Genomic DNA, 21,794 nt, shown 5'->3' with positions numbered 1-21,794 from the left:
CTGGTTAAGAAACACCACTTTATACCCTCCCTGGAAGTATCTTTCCCTCATACACTTACGTACACACCTGTAGACCACTCTCATCTTTGTACCTGCTGCTTCTGAAACAGCAAGTTTTTCCGGTGCACGTTGGTGTTGGATGCATACCCACTTAAGGGAAGGTCGCGTGTGTGTGAAGATGGGAGCTGGGGATGGAGAGAAATGGTGTTATGTAATATACACAAAATAGTTAGCATAGTTTTGCAGCATGGCAAAACTTTACAGCACTGCTCATAATCAGCAAAGAGAAAAAAAAAATCTATCTCCATTGCCTGTCTTAAAGGCCTTGTCAACTCTGGCACATTAGGAAGACACCTGTTTTAAATCACTTTCACATCCATCTATTTCCCTCTGCATTCCCTGGAATATCCTGCCAGTAGATTCCAGTTATTCAAACTTTAATCCATTATAAATGTTGTTAATCTAGTAGGACTGCTCACACGATTAAAGTTAATCATGTATAGATGTCTTAACCCAAGCACTCTAAAACTTACCAAATCACAAGATAAAGTTCTGAAAACACAGGCGGAAGCATAAATGAAGCTACTGAGAAAAATCACTCCAGACATTCAATACTTTGAGAAGGTATACGTAGCAATGCTACTATTGAACCATTATAGAAGAGGGAAACAGAAAAATTTTTAAATAAAACATCATGCTTTCAGCTAGTTTTAGATTACTTTGCCATACCAGCAATGAGTTCAAATGATTGTCATATACTGCTCTGAAACTGTGAGATATTTGGACAAAACACAACATACATTTTTTTCTCTTGTATTTACCTGCAGACTGTATCAACTACTTCCATCTAGATTTATGCATCAGTCAAAAATCAAAAAGCCTTAATGAGATGACAGAGAACAGCATTCTTATACTGCAGCAAGTGTTAGCACACCTGCTACAACGAAAGAAGTGCACAGCCTCCTGAAGTGCTTCTAAGTCACGTTAGACTGGGATAAAGCTTTCCTAATCATGTCCAACAGAAAATTATTTAATTCTTCTATTGTAACTACTGCACTGAATAAGGAGGAATTTAGGTGATACAACAGAAGCTAAACGATTTATTAATTCTACAATAAAATGCTTTTCAGTAAACTACTAGAAGCATAGTTACTCATACAATAGTATTCTAATGTTTGGATTATTTTAAGACTAGATAAAATTCTCATATTTTCATGTTTTTCTATATTATCAGCATCTTTTTATTTGAATTATGTCTCAGAGTTCCTTCACTAGTAGACTTTAAGCACTGGGGGAACCATAAGCCAGCACATAACTGGGATACATAATAAAGCAATAGAGTTTTAATGAATAAAAGTATCATTATGTTCTTTGCAGTAGCTTTATATTGTAGTAATGTAAAATCTCACTGAGTAAAAATGATTGTGAGCCCGTCTGGTGCTGATGGCTGGAAGTTGACTTGAGCACTTGTGCTTGTGTCAGATTTCACAACAAAATAACCTACTCAGCCTGCAGAGATCCCAAGTGGAATCATTACCCCAATCAGTGTCAGGGACCTCTGAGGATCCATAGCTCTAACTACGTGAAGAATGCTCCCCTATGATGACAGCATAAATCTCTGGCATATCAGATGTGCAAAATGGTCTTAATTCCTGACATTCAGGGCTTTTGCCAGTGCTTTTGAAGCTGTAATTATTGAGTACCCTATAGGGAACTATTTTAATCTTCCCTGCTTCTCTAACAAAGAATTGTTTTCTTAGCAGTCTTTACTAAAATAAAGAAGTAAAAGGAATGACCTTCACATATTTTATCAGAAAAAAACCTGCAGCCAATTATCTGAAAACAAGCAGCAACACTTTGCAGTAGCAAAACTGATGACTGTGTACTACAAAAATCAGAATTTAAACTTACAGAGCCACAAAGGTCTCTCTGATTAGCTGGGCTGATAACCTGGTCCTTTTGTCTTACATAAAGTGGTCTCAGCAGTTAAAGTATTGTTAAGTTATATAACTCTCCAATAAAAAAAAAAAAAAAAAAAAAAAAGGATATTTCAATCTATACCCTGCTATTCAGAGGCATAGATCTCCTTGAATGCTTGGGTACCTGGAATAGCACTCCTGCTACTGATGGGATGAATTGAAAATCTGACCACATATGGTGTTGGTTTTCTAAGCATAACCCTGTGCTTTCCTTTGCTATCAGACTAGACCACACTGGACATCATCTGCAGCTGCTTTCATACCCTATCCAAGGATTTACACCAATCAGCCAGGCAGCCTTTGGGAACTACCTCTTGGAGAAAGGAATAAGTGAGTTTAATTTTGTTTTGTGATGTGTAACAGTTGTTGCAAAGCTGCTCTGTCTTAAGTAGAGGCAGTGAATTTTTATCTTGGTAAAAAAAAAAAAACACTCTTAACCTCCTGTTATGAGGCTTGCAAAATTGGAGCTTTCTTAGGCCAGAGGCCAAAAGCTTTCTTTTTAAAATCTCTAAAGTCCATGTCAGGCTTCTGATTCACTGTAAGCACAATACTTATTGTGGAACTCACTTAAATGCTCTCCTGAACTTACTTCCTCAGCAACTTTATGGTGTGAGAGAGGGAGAGTTTAATCCCCTTCTGAAACTGAACAATTAACTTAAACCCAATTATGAAAACAGTGGGTCTTTATACCAGTGATGGCTCACAGGCTGTTCAGCAGCATGTGGTTAGTCGGCAGTTTAAGTGTTGCCTCCATGCCAAGGTTTAACACGACACAGGTGCTGCTAGATAATCTAAAGCCAAGTCTGTGGAAAGCAGTAAAGCAGACGGCTTTGTGGGGACACATATCCACTCTCCTTCTCTTACTTTTCAGTGTTATGCAGATATGGTGGTTCCCAGAGCCAAGAAAGTTGGCTGCTTCTCCTCTCAAATGAAACACATATGTTGATGGTTATAGGGAGATCAATAAAACTTCCCCCCAAATCCTTTTTGTCTCTGGCCTAGCCTATGTCCTAGTCTACTGGCTGTACTCACATTGTTAGTGTATCTTCCTTAGCATTCTGATTCTTCTCATGAACACACATTCTGAAAGTCAATGCATTTTGGAAAGCCACAAAACTGATCTGATCATTTACTGTGAACTGCAATAACCATGAAACCTTCCTACCATGTACCATAATCTTTGGAATATTACCCAGTGCAGAAAATCCTGGGGCTAGAGATTTCCAAGTGTTTCCAGAGGAGACTTACTGACATGGTTCCACAGATTTCTGCATCCATTTTCCTCACCTTGTTTTTGTAGAGAATCACAAACTCTAGACAATATTCGGCCCCACTACTGAAGAGTAGAACAAGTACACTGGCATTAAGAGAAGTAAACCCAGGAAACACACAACACTTTTTGCACACACTTTTTCCCACAAGTATACAAGGCAAGAATGCAGGTTCAGTGCAAAGAAGGATCTGTCTCATCGCATCTATTTCAGACGACCACATGTGCTCTGCAACTAGGGAACCATCTTGTGTTTTGTGTAAGTGTGGATATTAATCCAAGCTGCCCTGTGCTTCTGTGTGGGATCACCAAGTCTCTGTCTCATCGTAGCATATAAAGGACAAAAGCCACAGCCACCTTTCTCAAAGTTATTTGCTCAGGTTCCCTCAAGTGGTCTTTAATCAGTCCCATGCCTTTGGTATGCCCGTGTCACCACTTACCAATGAGGTACACTCCTGGTTTCAAGAGACAGAATCTGACCCTTTCATGTTTCAGGAGTCCTGAAAACCCAAACAGTAATAATGCTTATTTACATAGCATGCATGTGATTCATGTATGTATGGATATACATTCAGATAGATAGATACACGGATAGTGCTTTAAAAGCACAGAGTCATAGTTCTATGTGAAAAAGGCTTTGAGGCAATGGAGTCAAACATTATCTAAAACAAGCCAGACATGTTCCGGCTTGAGCCAGCGTGTTCCACTGGAGGCGTGATATGTTCTCTAATGACCATGGTTAGGGATTATCGCATGTCCTTCTAGAAGGATGGATTTCTCCAGCTGACAGATTGAAGAATTCAGGCCAAGAGAGCTGTCACTGCTGTAAAACTGCCTGTGAACAGGACAGAACATCCGTGCCAATCATTTCTTGTGATCACAAATATTCAGAGGATGCTTTATTACAAGAACACAAAAAATGCACAACAGCCTGATTCTAGCTGTAAGGGCTGTGTTTTTGATGAAAAGATGTCACAGTAAAACCCTACATCAAAACAACCAAAAAACCCACAAGTTTCGGGGAGTGAAATTACACCTATGAAATGAGTTTCCACATGCTTATCTTTGAAGTGGCTGAAAACCAGACATTTTCCCCAAGCACATGAGGAGGGAATGTAAATTGAGGTACTTCAGTGAGAATGTGATCCTGTTGTCTTCCATGGGGGGAGTATCTAGTAATACTCAGGCTGATAAGATGAGACTATGGGAACAGATCTGGCGCCATGTGTACTGCACATCAAAAGCTCAAATGCAGAGAGCCCACGACTGCTACTTGGGAAGCAGCACAGACTGCAGAGCACCACTGTGATTCATCCACAAGCCCAAAACTTAGAAACTGGTCCCACTGTGCATAGTGTGTTTGTTCCCTGCACAAAGCCGTAAGTGCGCTCTGCAGAATAAGGTAACAGAACCAGGGTAGCTGGGGGACAGAATGAATTCCCCACCAAATCAACGTACATCAGGCTGCACAAACCACTCTATTCAGCTGCTGCCACAAGTTAGCATCTTCCTCTCTAAGAAATACTACAAAAAGAATGAGATATTTACTTGGATACCTCAGATTTTTCAGAGAAGTAATTTAATCACAAGTCATAATAAAAAGGAATAAAACAATCTTCAGACACACTCGGGGGATTAATCTTCCTCTCTTTTTCGTATCTTATTATCTGCTTTTCCCACCCTTCTCCCCTTATCTCATTCACAGATAATACTAATATTTGCCTAGTCTTGATGTTACTTACATTGGGTATCTTGAAAGAGAGTAAGGAGGCAAATTGCTAAGCATAAATCAAAGTCTGAAAACACAGAGCAAATACAGAAATACACAAAGGTCAGTTGTGCTGCTTTGACTGTCTTGTGTCCTGACTCTTCCCACTTTACCCTATTCCTTCAGGGCCTTTTCTGCTTTGGAAAACACTGCTGTGGAGCTTCTGGTTTAAAAGCCAGAAGCTTCTGGTTTAGAAGCTATGATTCTTTCTCTATATACCTTCCTACTCATTTTCAAGTATGCCAGTGACCGCAGGTACACCTGTGCCTTTAGAGCGTTTCAAGCTTCAGGAAGACTCGCAGCACCACAGACCTAGACCCAGCTGAATTATCTGGGACATCTGGAGCAGATGAACAGGGACTTGGAGAAGACGCTGTCAATGAACCTTGCAGTGTGGCTGAATGTCTCATGTCTGCATTTCTGCTTTAAAGGGACTGTTCCTCATTAGCACTTAATACAGCCAAATATAGTCATGCATATAAGCCATATAAAATAAAATATAGTAACTCACTGTTTTCTACCTGACCTAGATGAAATTTTTTTTCTCCCTTTTTAGCAGGTATTTCTGGTAAAAAACAGAGAGCTGGGGCTCCCTGCTCTCACTGTGCTTAGAACTACACCCCCATAGAGGAAATGTGCAGATAGAAGTGAGATGTGTGGGATGTTTTGACTACAGTGACCCGTGTTCATGAATTCAGTCATATCAGTGATTAATTTTCTTATAGTTACAGAAAGCTGCAAGCTAAAGGCATGGGAGGACATCTGTAAAATAACAATGAACGTGGCCAGAGGGGAGGGAAAATTGCATCAGACATGAACACATTCTAAGTGCTGACTCACCCCACCCCACATTTCCTCCCTTGCTGCCTTCAAACCTCTCCTTAATCTCCTCATACTTTCAATTTACAGCTCAATTTACAACTTCAGTGCCCTGCCACCCCCATTCTTTAGCTTTCTGTTTTTTCTACTCCTACACTTTTTTTTTTTCCTGATGCTTGCTGAACCACTGTGTTCTTGATGTCATCCATTACCTCAGACAGTCCCTTGGACTTAGGAAGGATGTCTGCAAAAAAACTGCTAAAGCCCATATGCGCACAGTCTCATATCTGCAACTGAGGGAAAACAGTCCTGAGCCTAACTTATTCTACCTTTTACTAATTATGAGTAAAAGTACTATGGAAGCACCTGCATGAGAAATTCAAATGACACTTTTTTTAGAGAGGTTACTCGGCTTGCAAGTTTAAAAGAGCTAGTAAATGTGATTCTAAAGGATGAGGCTGACCTCAGCTTCATTTACAGAACCCAGACAGCTCCTTCACAAAGTGTGTCTGAGAAAGCACCATATAATTAAAAAAAACTGAGATTGCATGTCCCAGTTTTGCATTGTCATAAATTGCAAGAAAGATAAAGCCTACTCTAAGCTTTAAGATATACAACTTAGTTGTTATTATAAAATAGCCTATCTTCTAATTCACAGGACATACACCACAGAACTGACTGGAGAAAAGAAGTGTTTATAGTATTGTTTTCTCATACTTGTATGCATCAGGACATGTTCTTACCCCTACAGCTAAAATTTTCACAGAAATTTTCACAGTGAGGAATCTGGAGACAGTATGCATATCCCATGACACATCAAGAAGCTCAGCGACATCCTCCTGCCCTAGAATGTGGCAGCTAAGAATCTATTCATGACACAGCAGTAGCTAATTTTTATTTCTGGAGCTGAATCTTAATTACGGTTCAGATTAACAGTCTTAAATACACACTGAACTTCTCTGTTGTACAATCAGCTTGTGAAGGGGTTGGTTGATTCATATGATATTACATGAAAGCCATAGCCACAATAGTGTGATCTCATTAAAAGAATTGATATAGATCTCTCAAGCATGTAGCACATTTAAGATGCTATTTCCTTGCGGTCACATAAAATATCAGTACTCTTGTGGTTCAAAGAAACATCTGAAAAAGATACCATCCATCCTCAATTTCCATGAAGGCATATTACAGAGGACATCGACAAGTACTTCTACAGAATTATTATTTTTGTATGTTCCCAAAACTGGAAAAAAAACATACAAAACAAAAATTCTTAAGTAAATGTATTTATTAATGTTGCATTTCTTAATGCAGAGATACTTTTATTTCAAGTATAGGCTTACAATCCTGCTTCATTGTTCTTGATTCCAAAACAAAAGACAAGAACACCCTGGTCAACTGCTTTTTGATTAGAAGACTCAAACGGTGGTTTCAGATATTTATGCACAAATCTCATTGATAGCAGAATCAATTATATTTGCACATGAACAAAGAACTTGCCTAAAAAAAATACTAAAAACAATAATAACTCTTGCTATCTTAATATCCTTTTAACACATAAAAGCTAATTGCATACATGAAAAAACATATATATTCAGGATACTAAGATAAAGTCCTCAAAATCCATGTCACTGATTGCCACAACATTAAAATGCAAATTAATCTTTTAATACAGACAACCAGTTGTGACATAAATACAAACAACTCTTCCCCAATTCCATGGTTTTAACTAAGTATAATTCAGTGAATACTACTTTCGGAATAGATTTCTACCTATCCTGTTACACCTGTCCTTTAAGAAGTTAAATGCTGATTTTGCTATCAATGGTAATGAAACAATTTTCTATCCTTTCATATGTTATGTGAATATCAAATACCAAAAGAGCGATCTCATTTATTAATGTGCAAAACTGGTGCAGCTCAGAGCAGAATATGCTTAATCTGAAAACAATTACTGAAAAATATGGTTTTATGCTGAAAACAACTGCAATATCTTTAGTTTGTAGCAAGACAAGCACCAAGGGACATGTGGGCAATAGGAAATGCTTTTATAGTTGTTAGTAGCATCTTCTTTTGTCCTGCATACTAATACCAAAAGCTAATTTTAAAGCAGTAAAGCAGTAAGAGCCAAACAGATTTTCTATTTCCAGTTTAATGATAGGATTTTCCTGTGTAAATTTTGCCCTCTGAAAGTGAAATTCCCTTTTTACAACTCAATGTTTCAGCCTCCAAACATACAGCTGGAGTTCCGTCTAAATGTAACAAATAACCCAAAACAAGACCATCTTCTAGTTATAGAGGTCACCTCACTCAGGAAAAAACAACCTGAGCCAGGTCCTAAAGGAATGATGCGCTCACCATCCTGAAATACCGAGGCTGAGTTGGGCGCCAGTTATCGACCAGGGGGAGATCAGGTTCGTTCTCAGCATTCTTGGATAAGCTACGGAGCTTTGCCATCTGCAGGAGAGCAATATCGAAGTGTCATGACAGAAATCCCTGAGGATCAAATCCACAGCCCAACAGTTAAACCAAGGAGGCTCACCCAGCCCCAGAAGCTGGGGAGAAAACCTCCTTCAAAGTTGTGAGGATGTCCTTCACACCATCACCACAAGAACTGTACTCACCTTTTTCTAGCACTGATATTCTTAGAAATAGTCATGAGACAAAACAACGGGTCCTATGTGAACAGGATTGTGAGAAGTTAAGTACCATCACTTATGTGTTGTCTACAGAACTGTGTACAGCTACAGAAATAGTAAGAAGTCCTTGGAATATGTGAATAGAGCAGCCTATGTCCTAATAAACTTCTACTCTAACCCTGCCTTAACATCTGATTGTTAAGCAGCCACTGGAGTTGAAAGGTGTTAAGGCTAAATTTTAAAATAAATTATAAACTAATTGTTCACTTCTGTTGTGGGTCTGTAGCAGAGGATAAATTCTGCTGCAGTAACACAGAAAAAATTCATTACTAGTGACAGCAATATAAATCTGGATGATGACTTGGTCAAGTTTTCAGACAGTTTGTAAATAGTGTCTGCAGCTTCACTCTTTTTAGTCATTTTTTAAATCAAGGTATATTTCTGTTGAGGCATGCTGTAAAAATTTTGCCCATCCTCTTCAAAACTGCATAATGGTCTTCCTCTACAACTTTCAGATTTTCAAAGGAAGCAAAACACACACCCACTCACAGATACATTATATTCATTTGCTGCCACTGCTGTGCATGACAATAGATGGGAAGCATATCAGCTGTGATTCAGACACTTGACATTTCACGTTCTGAATGGCTTACTGTGAAGAGGATTGCATACATTTTTCTGTGCATACACTTAAAAATGTAACCCCATGTGTGGCACACATCAAATTGGCTCATAACTGCCTTCAGTACTCTGATGTACCTATCTTATATAGTACTGAGTTCAAGCCCAGTGGAACTGGAACTTCTGTCTAGGCTGTAGAAACTGTGTTCACAGTGACTATACTCATTCCAGTTTACGGACTGAGCTAGCTCACACATCTCAACGCTGCTCTTCACTCTGTGGCTCAGAAAAGCCAACCATCTCAGTTTGCCTGACAAATGATATGTGAGGGTCACATTCATAATCAGCATAATGTGCATCAGCTGGATTATTCATCTGAAACTGAGTTCCAGATTTCAGATGAGGAACAATTTGTATGAGAACTGTGAGAGATAAAAATAGTTCATCAGTTTTGGTAATGCTGAAAAAGTACTGTTAGAGAAGAGACTGATGCTTTTTGCTTTGTGGAAGACACCCTACACTGAGTTAAAATAAATAAATAAATACATACATACATATATCCAGGCTATAACTACATAAAGGTGAAAAAAATTAGTCTGTAATTGGATAGAGGAATTCCACAGTTAAGTTCCTATCCTTTCATTAAATGTAACCTGAGCAGCTAGGCCACCCTCTCTACATCTCACAGGGATTTCTGGCGAATTGATTTTTCCTACAGAGTACTGATTACCAGTGCCTGCACTTATCCTTGTGGCTAATATGCTACTACCATCTGGCTGCAAAAGCATCCAAGTGATCCAAATGCATATGCACTTCAAATAAGCACTGTTAACAGGGCTGTGATGGTGGTACACCTTCTAGGATTAGAAATAATTGGTAACATGATCCTTTCCTATGAATGCATTATTCAGACTGCAGACACTCTGGAGTAAGGCAAGTCTTTCTATTGCACTTGCATACAGCACTTCACATACAGTGCTAATCCTGGCTGAAAAGAGTTATCTCAGGAAAGAGCCAATGTCCCATCTATATGTCAAAACTTCCTTTTTACCTTAGATGCTCCATTTTTTCTGCAGTAGGGTCAGTTAGAGATCTGCCTATATGTCTCCCAAGACTCACTAACTTCAGATAAGCTGAAAAAAGACCATAACCCAAATACAGTGGTGATCAGAAACTCTTCTCATGAAGCTGGATCAATGATGTGATCGGATATTCCTTGCAAAACACATTTTAAATCAGAGATGCTCAGTAAGGACTACACCTTCCCTAACAAAATTTGTAGTTGATCTTCTATAATATAAATCTCTAAGCAGATTTATTTTGTAGAAACCAGCCAGAGCCAGTATTTTTCCACACAAGTACCAGCTTCAAAGTATCCCATATATTTTAATTTTTGGATGGGCAGAGAAACAGGAGGCAGATCAAATCCACAAAATGTGAAAATTAAGCCGTAAGTTATATGAATACATTACCATATTTCACCTCTTGCCAGCTAAGGTTCACATCATACCTGAGTTCCATTATTTGAAAGATAAAGAGCCACATAAATGCAAAGTAGTAGCAAACAGATTTTTTTTGAGATACATGGACATCAGTGAATAACAGATTTTTTTTGAGATACATGGACATCAGTGAATACAATGAAATGCCTTATCACCCTGAGGACCTAAGATGAAAAGTTATGTGTCCATATATAACACCTACTTAACATGTCAGTCACTTGATTAATGTTCATTTTCTCACTGTGGAGTCTTGAAATTGGTGATATCATATCATTACAGTCTGCTAAATAGAGGAATAATCTCAGATGAGAAAACTGACTTGTGTGGTATTAGTCACTGGCTGAAATGTGATGAAAGAAAGAATTCAAATTTCTACAAACGGGACTGGAGGGGAATGAACATTAACAAGAAACACCGCTTCATAGTAAATGACCAGAGAAGGCTTTCAAGTTAATGCAAAATTATAGTTTTCTGATGCTTCTCCTCTTTGTAACGATACAAGCATGAGTATCAAGCAGGTAACACAACACTTCCATAACTTCCTTGGGTACCTGAGATCATCCAGAAGGTGGGGCTGACAGATTCAACAAACCTATCAAATTTATATTCTGATAAAATATGTTTTTGAAAGAAGCATACCATAAAACACATTTACACAGTAAAATGTTCAAAAAGTTGGAAATGCCAAGCTGCATTAGATGAGTTCTGTGGACTCTGGCTTCACTCAGTACAACATAGTTATGGTACCTGTTTATTATTAGTCTGACCCACTGCATTTCATTGCAGATGGTCACTTTTTCATAGCAGCTTTATTTTGTAATTTTTCCAGTGATTGCTCTCAAACGTCATGAAAAACAATAAGGCTTTACCTAAGGAAGCTTGAGAGAACATAAATGATTGAAAAAATCCTGCATAATCAAAGTTGTTGGTGCGAACCCAACAATAACCTTCAGCCAAATGCTTCAGTGTTCTGATTTAAATGGCTGCAGAACACAGGTTAATGGTTAGAGCTTTCCTACAGTGGGTCTGGGTTTTGAGCTCTGTGTAAAATAAAGTGTATGAGCCACATCCAGATCCACCCTTAACTACTAGCAAGAGTTAATACCATGGGAACACAGAGACAAGAACAGAAAGAGAACTACCTCTTTTCTTTAGCTGATGTCACAAGGGATCTCTTGGCCATGAGAGCAAGAACTCTCATAAATAGTAACTACTGCTTGCTACCAGTCCTGCAGCTATAAACTCTTACCAGCTACACTGTGTTCTGACCTTACTGATTTATAAAGGTCTCTAATATTTGTTGATTTGAACAACCTTTCTGACATGGGCTGGGAAACAATCAGTTGTTCCCAGTAGAGGAATAGTAATTGGAGAATGTTAATGCAGAAGTCATACAGAGACAAATAAGGAGGTGGGTCTAATAGGTTGATTGCATATATTAGGTTGTACACTGCAGTCTTTTGAAGATTTTTGCAGATTCCCTATGGATCCCCAAGATAGTTTCTAAGGCATTCAGTTCTTTACTGTCTTTTTAATCAAGCAATTTCTCACAGAATCCAGTAAGCATTTTCATTATCAAAAGATAAGATCAGTTTACTACATGTAACTAAAAAGAGGTGGGTAAAATATCATCTAATTGAAGTTTACCTGGTCTGAGCTGACTATGATAGGCTCTCTAAGAATAATCCAAGTGATGCACTCTTCACAAGGTGGAGTAGTGAAAGAACCATGGTATGTCCAGTAGTCACGAGATTTAGGGAAAAGAATTGAAGGATCGAAGTTTGGAAAAGGAGCTTCTTTCCCCTTAAAACAAACAAACAAACAACATTTTCAACAGCTCTAATTAAGATTAAGTAAAGATTTAGCTCTGACATAGAATTTGAAAACTATGAAGTCATGCCTCTTGATGTTTTTTGTCCTGAGAATTCCCAACAATCAACAAAAAACAAACCAAAAAAACTCCACCATCATTACCTTTGTTTTGATGGCATTTATTTCTTCAAGAATTCTCTTCATCTCTGGTTTAGGAGTTTTCCCTACCTGTGAGGAAGAAAGCATGAGCAAACCAGAGTTCTGACGATCAGTTCTCTCCTTTCTGATATTTTTAATATGTGCATCCAAACATATATTAACTATAAAACTATAATACAACAACCCAACCTGTCACTCCTACCAGCTGAGTAAGATATGTATGCCATCTGTACCTTCTGTACCTTCTCTCTATACCCTAACAGGTATTATGACCCAAATGAGGAAATTACATCAGTAGAGAAACCCAGCATCACAGGTAATTTCCTATTATCATTATTCCTATTGACAGTGAATTTTAGCCTAAGAAAGACCACCAACTCTCCAGACTCAAGTACAGACTTTGGAAAAAGTTTCATTCTAGTTTAAAATCACGACTTCATGGTCAGATCTATTGTTTGCAATTGCTGATCTCAACACAGATGTCCGTCTATCTCTGGTGAATATTGATTAAACAAGAAATAACAAAGGCTGGTATTTCAGGCTAAGACTGCATGCCCCGAAAAAGGATTTTTAAAAAGGATTAGTCCATTTTGCCTAGTAGAAAGCTCATGAAAAGCTTAGGAGATGTATCTGTCCCTGAAATCAGTCCATGACTAGCACAAAAACCAACTGATTGCTATTGGTCCAAGGGCTACTATTGATATTGTGTCCCTAAAGCAGGGAAAAATGCATCTGAATTTACAGTTTCCACCAGCCACATGGTGACACTATAGCCGCTGGGACAAGTGTGTAGAGTATTGAACACCATTGGAAATATCATGACTCATGCTCTATAACTTGAAAAGCATGCATTATTGAAAGTCAAGCCCTTCAACGTGGTATAATCCATAGAAAATATGGAAAAAAAAACTCAAAATATTTTGCTTTTTAACCCTGCAAGAACAGGAATGTGTACAGTAGGAGTACAGAGAAGTAATACATGCTTCTACTTACTTGCAAAAAAATGGCCAAAACAGCTATACCATCTGTTCTTCTCACAGCATCAAGGTAATTACTGTATTTTGGATTCCAGTGTAACAAATGTAGCTGGAAACAAAGAGAAACAAACATAAAGAGATCCATTATTGAATCGCAAACCATTAGAGGCTGAATTTAGAATTCTTCATGTTTATGTGAAAGTTTGGGGCCATAAAGAATGAGGTTTAAGCCTTCAAAAAAATTAGACCACAATTCCTACATGAATTATACAAGTCATATTACCATTTAGGCTACTATTTTGCTTTAAAATGAACTACAAACATCTCAGTGTTAAAAGAAGTCTCATCTTAAAGACGAGGAACATAGACAAGATGTTTAAGTAGGCAGGCAGAACACACAATTCAGAAGTGATCTACCAATATGTAATTAATTTCCATTTAGTTTTCAAATTACAGTAACTCTAGTAAAGAATTTATAGAAATGTATGCTCTGTATATTATTAATCTACACTCCTCATCTTCCCTTACCATCCTAAAGGTAGAAAATTAATGTAAGGCATTCCTTCTCATTTCTGTGGCTACAATCTGACACTTTAGCCATAATACTATATCTTCAGAAAAGCATTTTAGTAAGTTTCCATTGCTTCTCAGTAATTCAGTCTTGATGCCCTCTGTTTCAAGCTACAATGGCTTGAAAACATGGAAACTTTTGTTGCACATATAAAGTTTTTATTTTATTATACAGTAAGAATTACATCAGTGCAATTCACATTTATAAGAATCTATAGAAGAAAATGTCACAGATAGTTAAAGATAATAGAACTATTTGAAATGCTGACAAATGACAGTTCTTGTCCCCCTGAACAATAATGAAAATCCTACTTTATAACATATTTTAAAGAAGCAGTGAGTCTTACCTCTCCTGCATATCTCACTCCATTCACAACATGCTCAGAGCCATGGTCATCAGATGAACCCCAATGAAAGTGAAGTTGACGCAGCCTGTAGACTCCTGGAAGTGGACCACCTCTCAACACTGCAATTGATAATCTGCATCAGCATTAGACTCAGGTATTTTTCTTTCTTTTTTTTTGTTATGAAATATACATTTAAAATATTTACATACAGTTACTGTACAGAGCTCCTACATCCTCAGAGCACTGCATACCTCTTGGATATCTGCAAGGGCACTTCAGGCTACTGTTTTCAGCTACATCCACTCACAGGCAGCTGAAAATGCATGCCTGGCTTCCATAATAGTCAACTGAGACCACTGTTTTAATTAATTTACATAAATGTGAGCATCTGAGCTATGCCTATCTACACAGGGCTGGCAGATATGATACAGGATCTGTAGGAGAACTGTACATTTGTAAAGCTGTATCTGGAGGCAAAGTGATTTACATCAGGTCATCAAAAATGACATGAGATACCTATGTTTGGGTAACTGAATTAAGCCCCTAATCAGAACAGTCAAGCCTCTGAAGTAATTCTGCTTGCCTTAAGTAGGCACTCCGCAGATGGTGACCTGAATTGCTCTCCAGAATCCACTGATTCAGTGTGATTCCATCTCTACTGGCTAGGCCTATATTAAAAAAACACATGAGACACCTAAATTTAATATTTACCTATATGAAAGCACACAAAAATAGCCATGATTAAGATCAGCTACTGAAATGCTGGATGTTAAAGAAATTCCTGCAAAATTCTACAGATTGCATCTGTTACAGCAGATGATGACTTCTTTGTTTAAAAAGCTACAAAAATACTGATGCTGCTTCTGCTATAATGGCTGCTCCCTCTGGCTGTGGAAGAAGGGAGCAAATGAGCCAGAAAAGCAATCACTGAGAATACAAACTTTCTTCCTAAAGAAAAGTTCAGCCTGTGACAAGCAATAGCCTGCACTCTAGATAATCTTAGCATTTTTACACAGCAGATGAAGGCAGTGTATTTGAAAGGAGCTCACAATAAAAAGGAAAGAACTTCTCAACATTCACCAAATACTAATAAGTATTCAATTCTCATTCACTTTTTTTGGAGATAGAAGTGAATACGCATTCCTATAAACCAGCAGTTCTCAGGAATAGGTTTTTGTACAGTAAAGAAAAATATCCTTAAATCTGAAAAGATAAAGGATGAAATCCTTGATCACCTCGAGAAACAAAGTACTAAGGACATCAAGAATATTCTTTAATGAATATTAAGAGCAAGCTGCTACTCTCAAATACCTTTTACTTGTTCCCACAGTCATTCAGTACCACAGCTGGTGCAGACACAGTAACAGTAGTAGCTGACAAGGCCATCGATTCTCCATTAAAATAGATCTTTAAGATCAAATAATCCAGTTTAAGGTAAAAACGTGTCATTATTTCCACAGATGGGCCATCAGCAGACAATTGGGCATTAGGTGAAGCTCTGCATCACCTCATGCCAACACATTCCTGCTTCGCTCATCTATAAATAGGCAGTGGATTTTGCTTAGCAATCTTTCAGCAGATAGAATGATGCAAAGACTAAGATGCCTCTAAACCAATATCTCCCAAAACTTTTTTGTTGTTGTTTTGTTTTTTAATTTAATTGCAAGTGTGTAGTATAATAACTAGAAAATATATGACATGACAGTAAGTAGAAATTATGGGACTCCCTCAGAATAACAGGGCCTAACTGCAGGAAAATGCACCACCAGCCCAAGAAAGCAAGGGAGAAAAGAATTCAGCACTTTTTAGTGCCTACAGGGCCCTTATCATTGCAAACTCTCGTCCTACTGCTCTTTTTATCTGGGCTTGCACACTGACCCTCACCAGTGCCTGCTACCAGGCACTGCAAAACACTAACAAAAATGTTGTGTCAGTCTGAAGCACTTGCTCAAATTCTGTCTCGCTAAAGTAGGACTGGCAAAGTTATGCCAACACAACTGTCTTCCCTGCTGGCTGTGAAGGCGTACCTTGAAAGTCAAATGGAAAAACATAGCGAGAACCAAGCAGAGTCATGAAGTGAGTTGTGTTTATAAACACAAGAAAAATTAACTGCTCCTACAAGATTTACAACCCTTGCGTGCTGCCGCATCCATAAAATGAACTGGTAAACCACAGTGAAATTAAATTAGTAAGGTATCACTGCTTGACAACTGAAAAAGATGCATCACCTTTGTTATGCTTTGTAACAGCATATATGCTGCTTTATAACAGAATGTAACAGTGTAAAAACTACAGCTTTGTAATGCCAGTGACAAATTTTAGCCATTATTAAATCCTCTGCTCAAACAGGATCTCAGTTATTAAACACACTGACTAATTGCAGGGGTCAAATGTGTTTGCTAAAAGCTTTCTGAACATACTTCCACATTTCCCATTGAAATTTTCCTTGAGTAAACAGTGAATAGATATGCAGAAGAATTGCTCTTGTTCATATTTGAACTTTGTGCTCTTCAGGGGACAGACAGGGAAAAAGAGAAGTCCCTGAGGAGTTCTGCCAGTCTGCCAGAGACCTTTACTTGACTGCAACACCCCCATTTCAGCTCTGTGCTTCTGGATCAGAGCCTGCTCTCAGTGAGCTCCCACATCCTCGTGATCTCAGGTAGGGCTGGCATCCCCGTCTCCAGGGGCAGAAAGCTGCCAACCCACTTCATAACCATAGCCTCAGAAGGCCCTTGACTGTCCAAGCATTTGTACCACCAACAATAGCATGTGAGTCTAAAGTTTATAGAAACTCAGCTCCTAAATCCCCCGGACCCAAGCTCTGTAGTGCTCCTTAACACTATACCTTCCTGCAGACACCACAAATGATAAATGTGCTAAGTACCGAAGGAAAAACTTTGCTGCCTTTAGAAGTACGCAGTATAGCCATGAAGTATAGTGGTAGGCAGCATAGCTACTGGGGTACACAAGCACGGCGATTTAGCTGTGCTATTCCTGTAATGCCCACCGACTTCTTCAAAATTCAAGATTCTGCAAAAAAGCATCAGGGTAGCCTTATAAAAAAGTGTGCCTGCACTGAGGTACTGCATAATTTATAAATAACTGGAGATAAACTCCCCAATTGCTTGTATTGGAGTAGCTCCAAAGATAACAGCAACAGGGCCCTTTACAATATAAAAGGTGAATTACATTGGATTATACTATTCCCAGAAACTTCTCTCCAATAATTTGAGTTTAAGAAACTGTCCAAAAGATGAATATTCAAAGCTTTTCTGGCAGAGAAGACACGATAGAAGTAAAACTCAGAGAGGTGCGTAATAATTTGTTTTATCATCTTTGCAATCTACTAAGCAATTAGGGAATGTTTACATCTACTTCATCTATCACTATTAAAAACCTAGATGTAACTACAGATACAAGTATGACCACTGTAACTGAAAAAGTTATGAAAACAAAGAAAGCCTTTAGTTTTCTGGCTAACTCAGAAATAATTCAGCTAAAGTGATAGATAAATAGATAGGTAGGTAGAATGGTTTTGTTCCAAAGGAATAAAAACTTCATTTTGATGTTATTGCTATTATATATATTATGCAGCAAGTGGTTTCTTTACACAGAAAATAAGTCACTATACATATCCAAGAAGCTTCAAACTTGCTCAAGTCAGTAGGAGTATGCACAGTGGAATTTGTCCTGCAATTAGCATTATATCAGAGAAGGAACACCACCCACAGACTCTACAGACAATGGTATAACACAAAAAGGCATAACAATAAACACTGAATGTTTCTTGCCTTCAAAGAGTTGAGAAATACACCTACTTTTTTTTTTCCAGTGAGTCACTTTTTATTTCTGAGATCAGAACACAACAGATACTGTGCAATTTATCTGAAAAAAATTCAGAAAGTTCCAAACCTTTCTTCTCTTTGTAGCCACAGCTTTGCATCTGTGTTATACATTGCTGTACCTGGATACTCCCTATCATGCACAATCTGAGTAATTATAACAATAACTGACAGTAATGCAAGAGATGCAACCATTGATATATAGAATCATAGATCTGATGCTGTTCCAACAAATAAAAGAGATGGTTAAAAAAAAGTAAGCAATGGTCATGGAGGTCTTCCCATATGCCACAGCTACCTGTCTTTACTTATGTTTAATGCTATCTGACACTAAGAATAATATTTTTATACAAATAACACTAAATATTACTACTTTGCTAGAACGGTAATCAAACTCTTGATGGCGTAGTCATTTGTGACTTTTGATAGTGTATTACCTAGTCCATTACACACATTTTGATACTCAGTTTTTATGAAACCCAAGTCATTTTATCTAAACTAAATTAGTTCATGTAGGTATTTAAGACCAACAAACCTATAAGCAAAATTCTGCTTAGTAATTATAGCAGTCAATCCTAGTTATATTGTAATGAAGCTTATACTGTAGTTAAATTAGTCTGTTCAGTGTAGAAGATTGACTTTTTAATACTTTACTGAAACTGACATTCCTTTTTCCTTTTCTTACCATTTCATGTGCTATAAATAATAACACAATTCTGTTGACCTTGATATAAGAATAAAGAACGAGGTATGCATTTGATTTTTCCCTTTTATCTTAGTACTAATGCCGTTTCATACTTTAATGGGATGTTTTCCCTTTGAAATATAGCCAACAGTGTCAACATGAAACTTCAATGGTTATGCCAACGCAAACTAAATACTTCTAGCACCTGTTGAACAGAACAGACACATCTTTTCAAAATACATAGCCCCACTAACTCTTAAAAGCTCTGCATTATATATGCAGCACATTACTTCTTGTATTAACTGTGAGTGATGAGATAAAAGATTCTGGACATTAAAATATTTTGGACATTGAAACTGAAATGCTGGAATTTCTTATCCTCATTAAGACAAAATTTTATGAATGTCAAAGTGAGTTTTAACTGATTAAATAAAGTGACTTAGTGGCGATATCTGGTTCAATACTTCATTTACCAGAAATTACATGGGTACAGTTTTCCAGTATTGTGACTTCAGCCATATACATAGTTACAGATGTTCTGCTGGTCATGTCAAATAGCCTCAAATGGATTTCAGTCCTCATAGGCAAAGCCTGGACTGCATGGGCCCCTGGAAAGCAACACAACAGCACTGTGGCGAGTGCAGAAATTTACCCTTCACTTTAATTCATGCTGCAACAAGCTTATCTGCAGTTCTCTCCATTCCCTAGGATTTTAGGCATGGACTTTAAAAGTAGTCACAGGCCTTTCCCACCAGTTGTGCAGGGCACTGGGGTCACAGTATCCTGTATGTGCCATGCAGGTGCTACATAAAGACCTCCTTACAGCCATGAGCATTCAGAGCACTCTGCCTTTCACACAATTTGAGAAATATTCGCTAATATACCATAACAGCTCAAGGTAAAAACGTAACTAACCTGATCTATCGAAAGAATCATCAAATACAATTCTGCAGGTTTTCCCATTATTGAGGATGGTCTTCGCTGCACCAGGGTCATAACTAGCGAACCACGGCAGGAGGGAGCGATCATAATGCACTTCTTTGTTATTGATTTCAATAGGTGACTGATGGCGCCCTTTGGCAATAGGGTAATTTTTGTGCCACTGCTCTGGTCCTAGAAAAGAGAAATATCATGAAAACCTTTTCCAGCTAGGTATGAGTTGCACTTGTTTCACAACAAATGCAAGTTTGTCTTTGCTGTGCTATGGAACATAAATAAAATGTATTAGCAAGTGGGTTACTAATCACCTGGCTGTTAGTCATGGCCTGTCAAGAGCCGTGTAACAAACAATTAGCTCATTCCAGCTCGGATATTACACACCACAAGTTATTCAGCTGAACCCAAACCCACACAGCACCCCCCAGATCTCACGTAGCAGGTGCCTGACAACACACCGGGGGGAGGAAACGAAAGGTGTGCGCTCAAAGCCCGGCAGTGGCTAGAAACGCGACGGGGTACACCCAGGTGGTGACCCAGATGGGACACCTAGCCTCGGCCCCAGGCACCCCACTGCAGAGCAAAGCCGGTACCGGACAGGAGCTCACCGTTGTCGCTGTCGTAGCCCCAGGGGTAGTAGTTGGGGTTGATCATGGTGCCGCTGCCTCGCCCCAGCCCCTCCCGGCGGCTCTGGCAAGACAGTGGCCGGGCCTGACGGCGGCTTTTTATACCCTGCCGCCAGCTCCATGCCCGTCCCCGCCGAGAAGGACAGCGGGGCCCCGGGGCGGGGAGAGCCGCGCTCCCTCGCACCGCCCGCCACCGCCCCGCCGTCAGGGGCCGCCCCGCCGTGAAGGAGCACGGGGGGATGGCGGCTGGGGATCCGCTGTGTGGGGAGGCTCCGATGTGTGGGGAGCACGGAGGGGATGGCGGTGCGGGGGCTCCCGGCCGTCCTGGGTGGGGCACGGGGGCTGGAGCACACCGAGGCCGTGCTGGGAAGGGCTGCTGAGAGGACGGCTCTGCTGCCGCCTGCCCCAGCTCTGAGTGGGGTGTGGAAACGTGTGAAGGAGCTACAGGGCTGCCAGAGCAAGCAGTCCAGTTTCTTCACAAATTTGGACTTTCCTCGGGCTGAGGCTGAGGAGTGTTACGGGTTCTGTCGCCACAGTTCTTATCCTTACACAGGAGGACACCTGTGCACACCCTTCACCTGTGCACAGCCAATACAGACCTGCCCCAGATGCTCTGCCATGGTGCCACTTGCCCTCGTGTTTCTCCGACGTTGCTGGGCTTTGTGTGGTCTTATCTGGAAAGCCCACTTGCCGTGAGACTGCCTCAGGTTAGATCAGGCTGGGTGTCTCCTGAGGGGACCGCGTTAGCAACATGTTTCCCACTCGATCCACAGTGCAGCACCGGTTTGGAGGTCGTCTGGGGATGAGGCACTGTGTCTGACAGCTTCTGGGTGCAAATGGTTATCACAGATTCACACCCTTCCCTATAAAATTTCCACATATACAATTGGAATCCAGTGTTGCTCCCTGTCTCCCACTGTTGTCATAAACACCTTCCCCACAAAAACTGTGGTGTCGGTTGTCCCCGGCCTTTAAAAAGGTGCTGCTTCCTACTGCAACGATTCTTGGAAAGTGGAAATCATCCTAGCTGAAGATCCAGCTCCTGCCTGCTGCAAATAAAGTCTCCATTATCGAATTAAGCATAGGATCTGTTTGTTTTGCTTCTGTTCTCTTTTCATTTAGCAGGGTGTTATGCATCAAAGTGCACTTAAAATTGTAAGCATACATGTTAGCATGTGCATGTTCCTTATCTGACACGCATGTGACGCGCAGAACTCAAATAACTTCTGAAAAATATTTGTT

The 21,794-nt window shown here is 39.4% G+C and overlaps 1 protein-coding gene across 1 annotated transcript; it reads right to left on the bottom strand.

Annotated features, from left to right (window-relative positions):
- Nucleotides 1-7,139: 7,139 nt before the first annotated feature.
- Nucleotides 7,140-21,592, bottom strand: LOC121064563 (carbonic anhydrase 3-like). The gene is made up of 7 exons (XM_040546229.1): nucleotides 20,535-21,592; nucleotides 19,906-20,103; nucleotides 14,464-14,582; nucleotides 13,563-13,655; nucleotides 12,573-12,638; nucleotides 12,246-12,401; nucleotides 7,140-8,293 (listed from the first exon to the last, which is right to left on the bottom strand). The coding sequence occupies exons 1-7, from the start codon at nucleotides 20,578-20,580 to the stop codon at nucleotides 8,174-8,176; spliced, it is 798 nt and encodes a 265-aa protein (XP_040402163.1). The 5' UTR covers nucleotides 20,581-21,592; the 3' UTR covers nucleotides 7,140-8,173.
- Nucleotides 21,593-21,794: the final 202 nt, after the last annotated feature.

The sequence above is a fragment of the Cygnus olor genome, chromosome 2 (assembly GCF_009769625.2).
Source record: "Cygnus olor isolate bCygOlo1 chromosome 2, bCygOlo1.pri.v2, whole genome shotgun sequence".
NCBI classification, from domain to species: domain Eukaryota; kingdom Metazoa; phylum Chordata; class Aves; order Anseriformes; family Anatidae; genus Cygnus; species Cygnus olor.
This window is presented reverse-complemented; position numbering and strand designations above follow the sequence as displayed.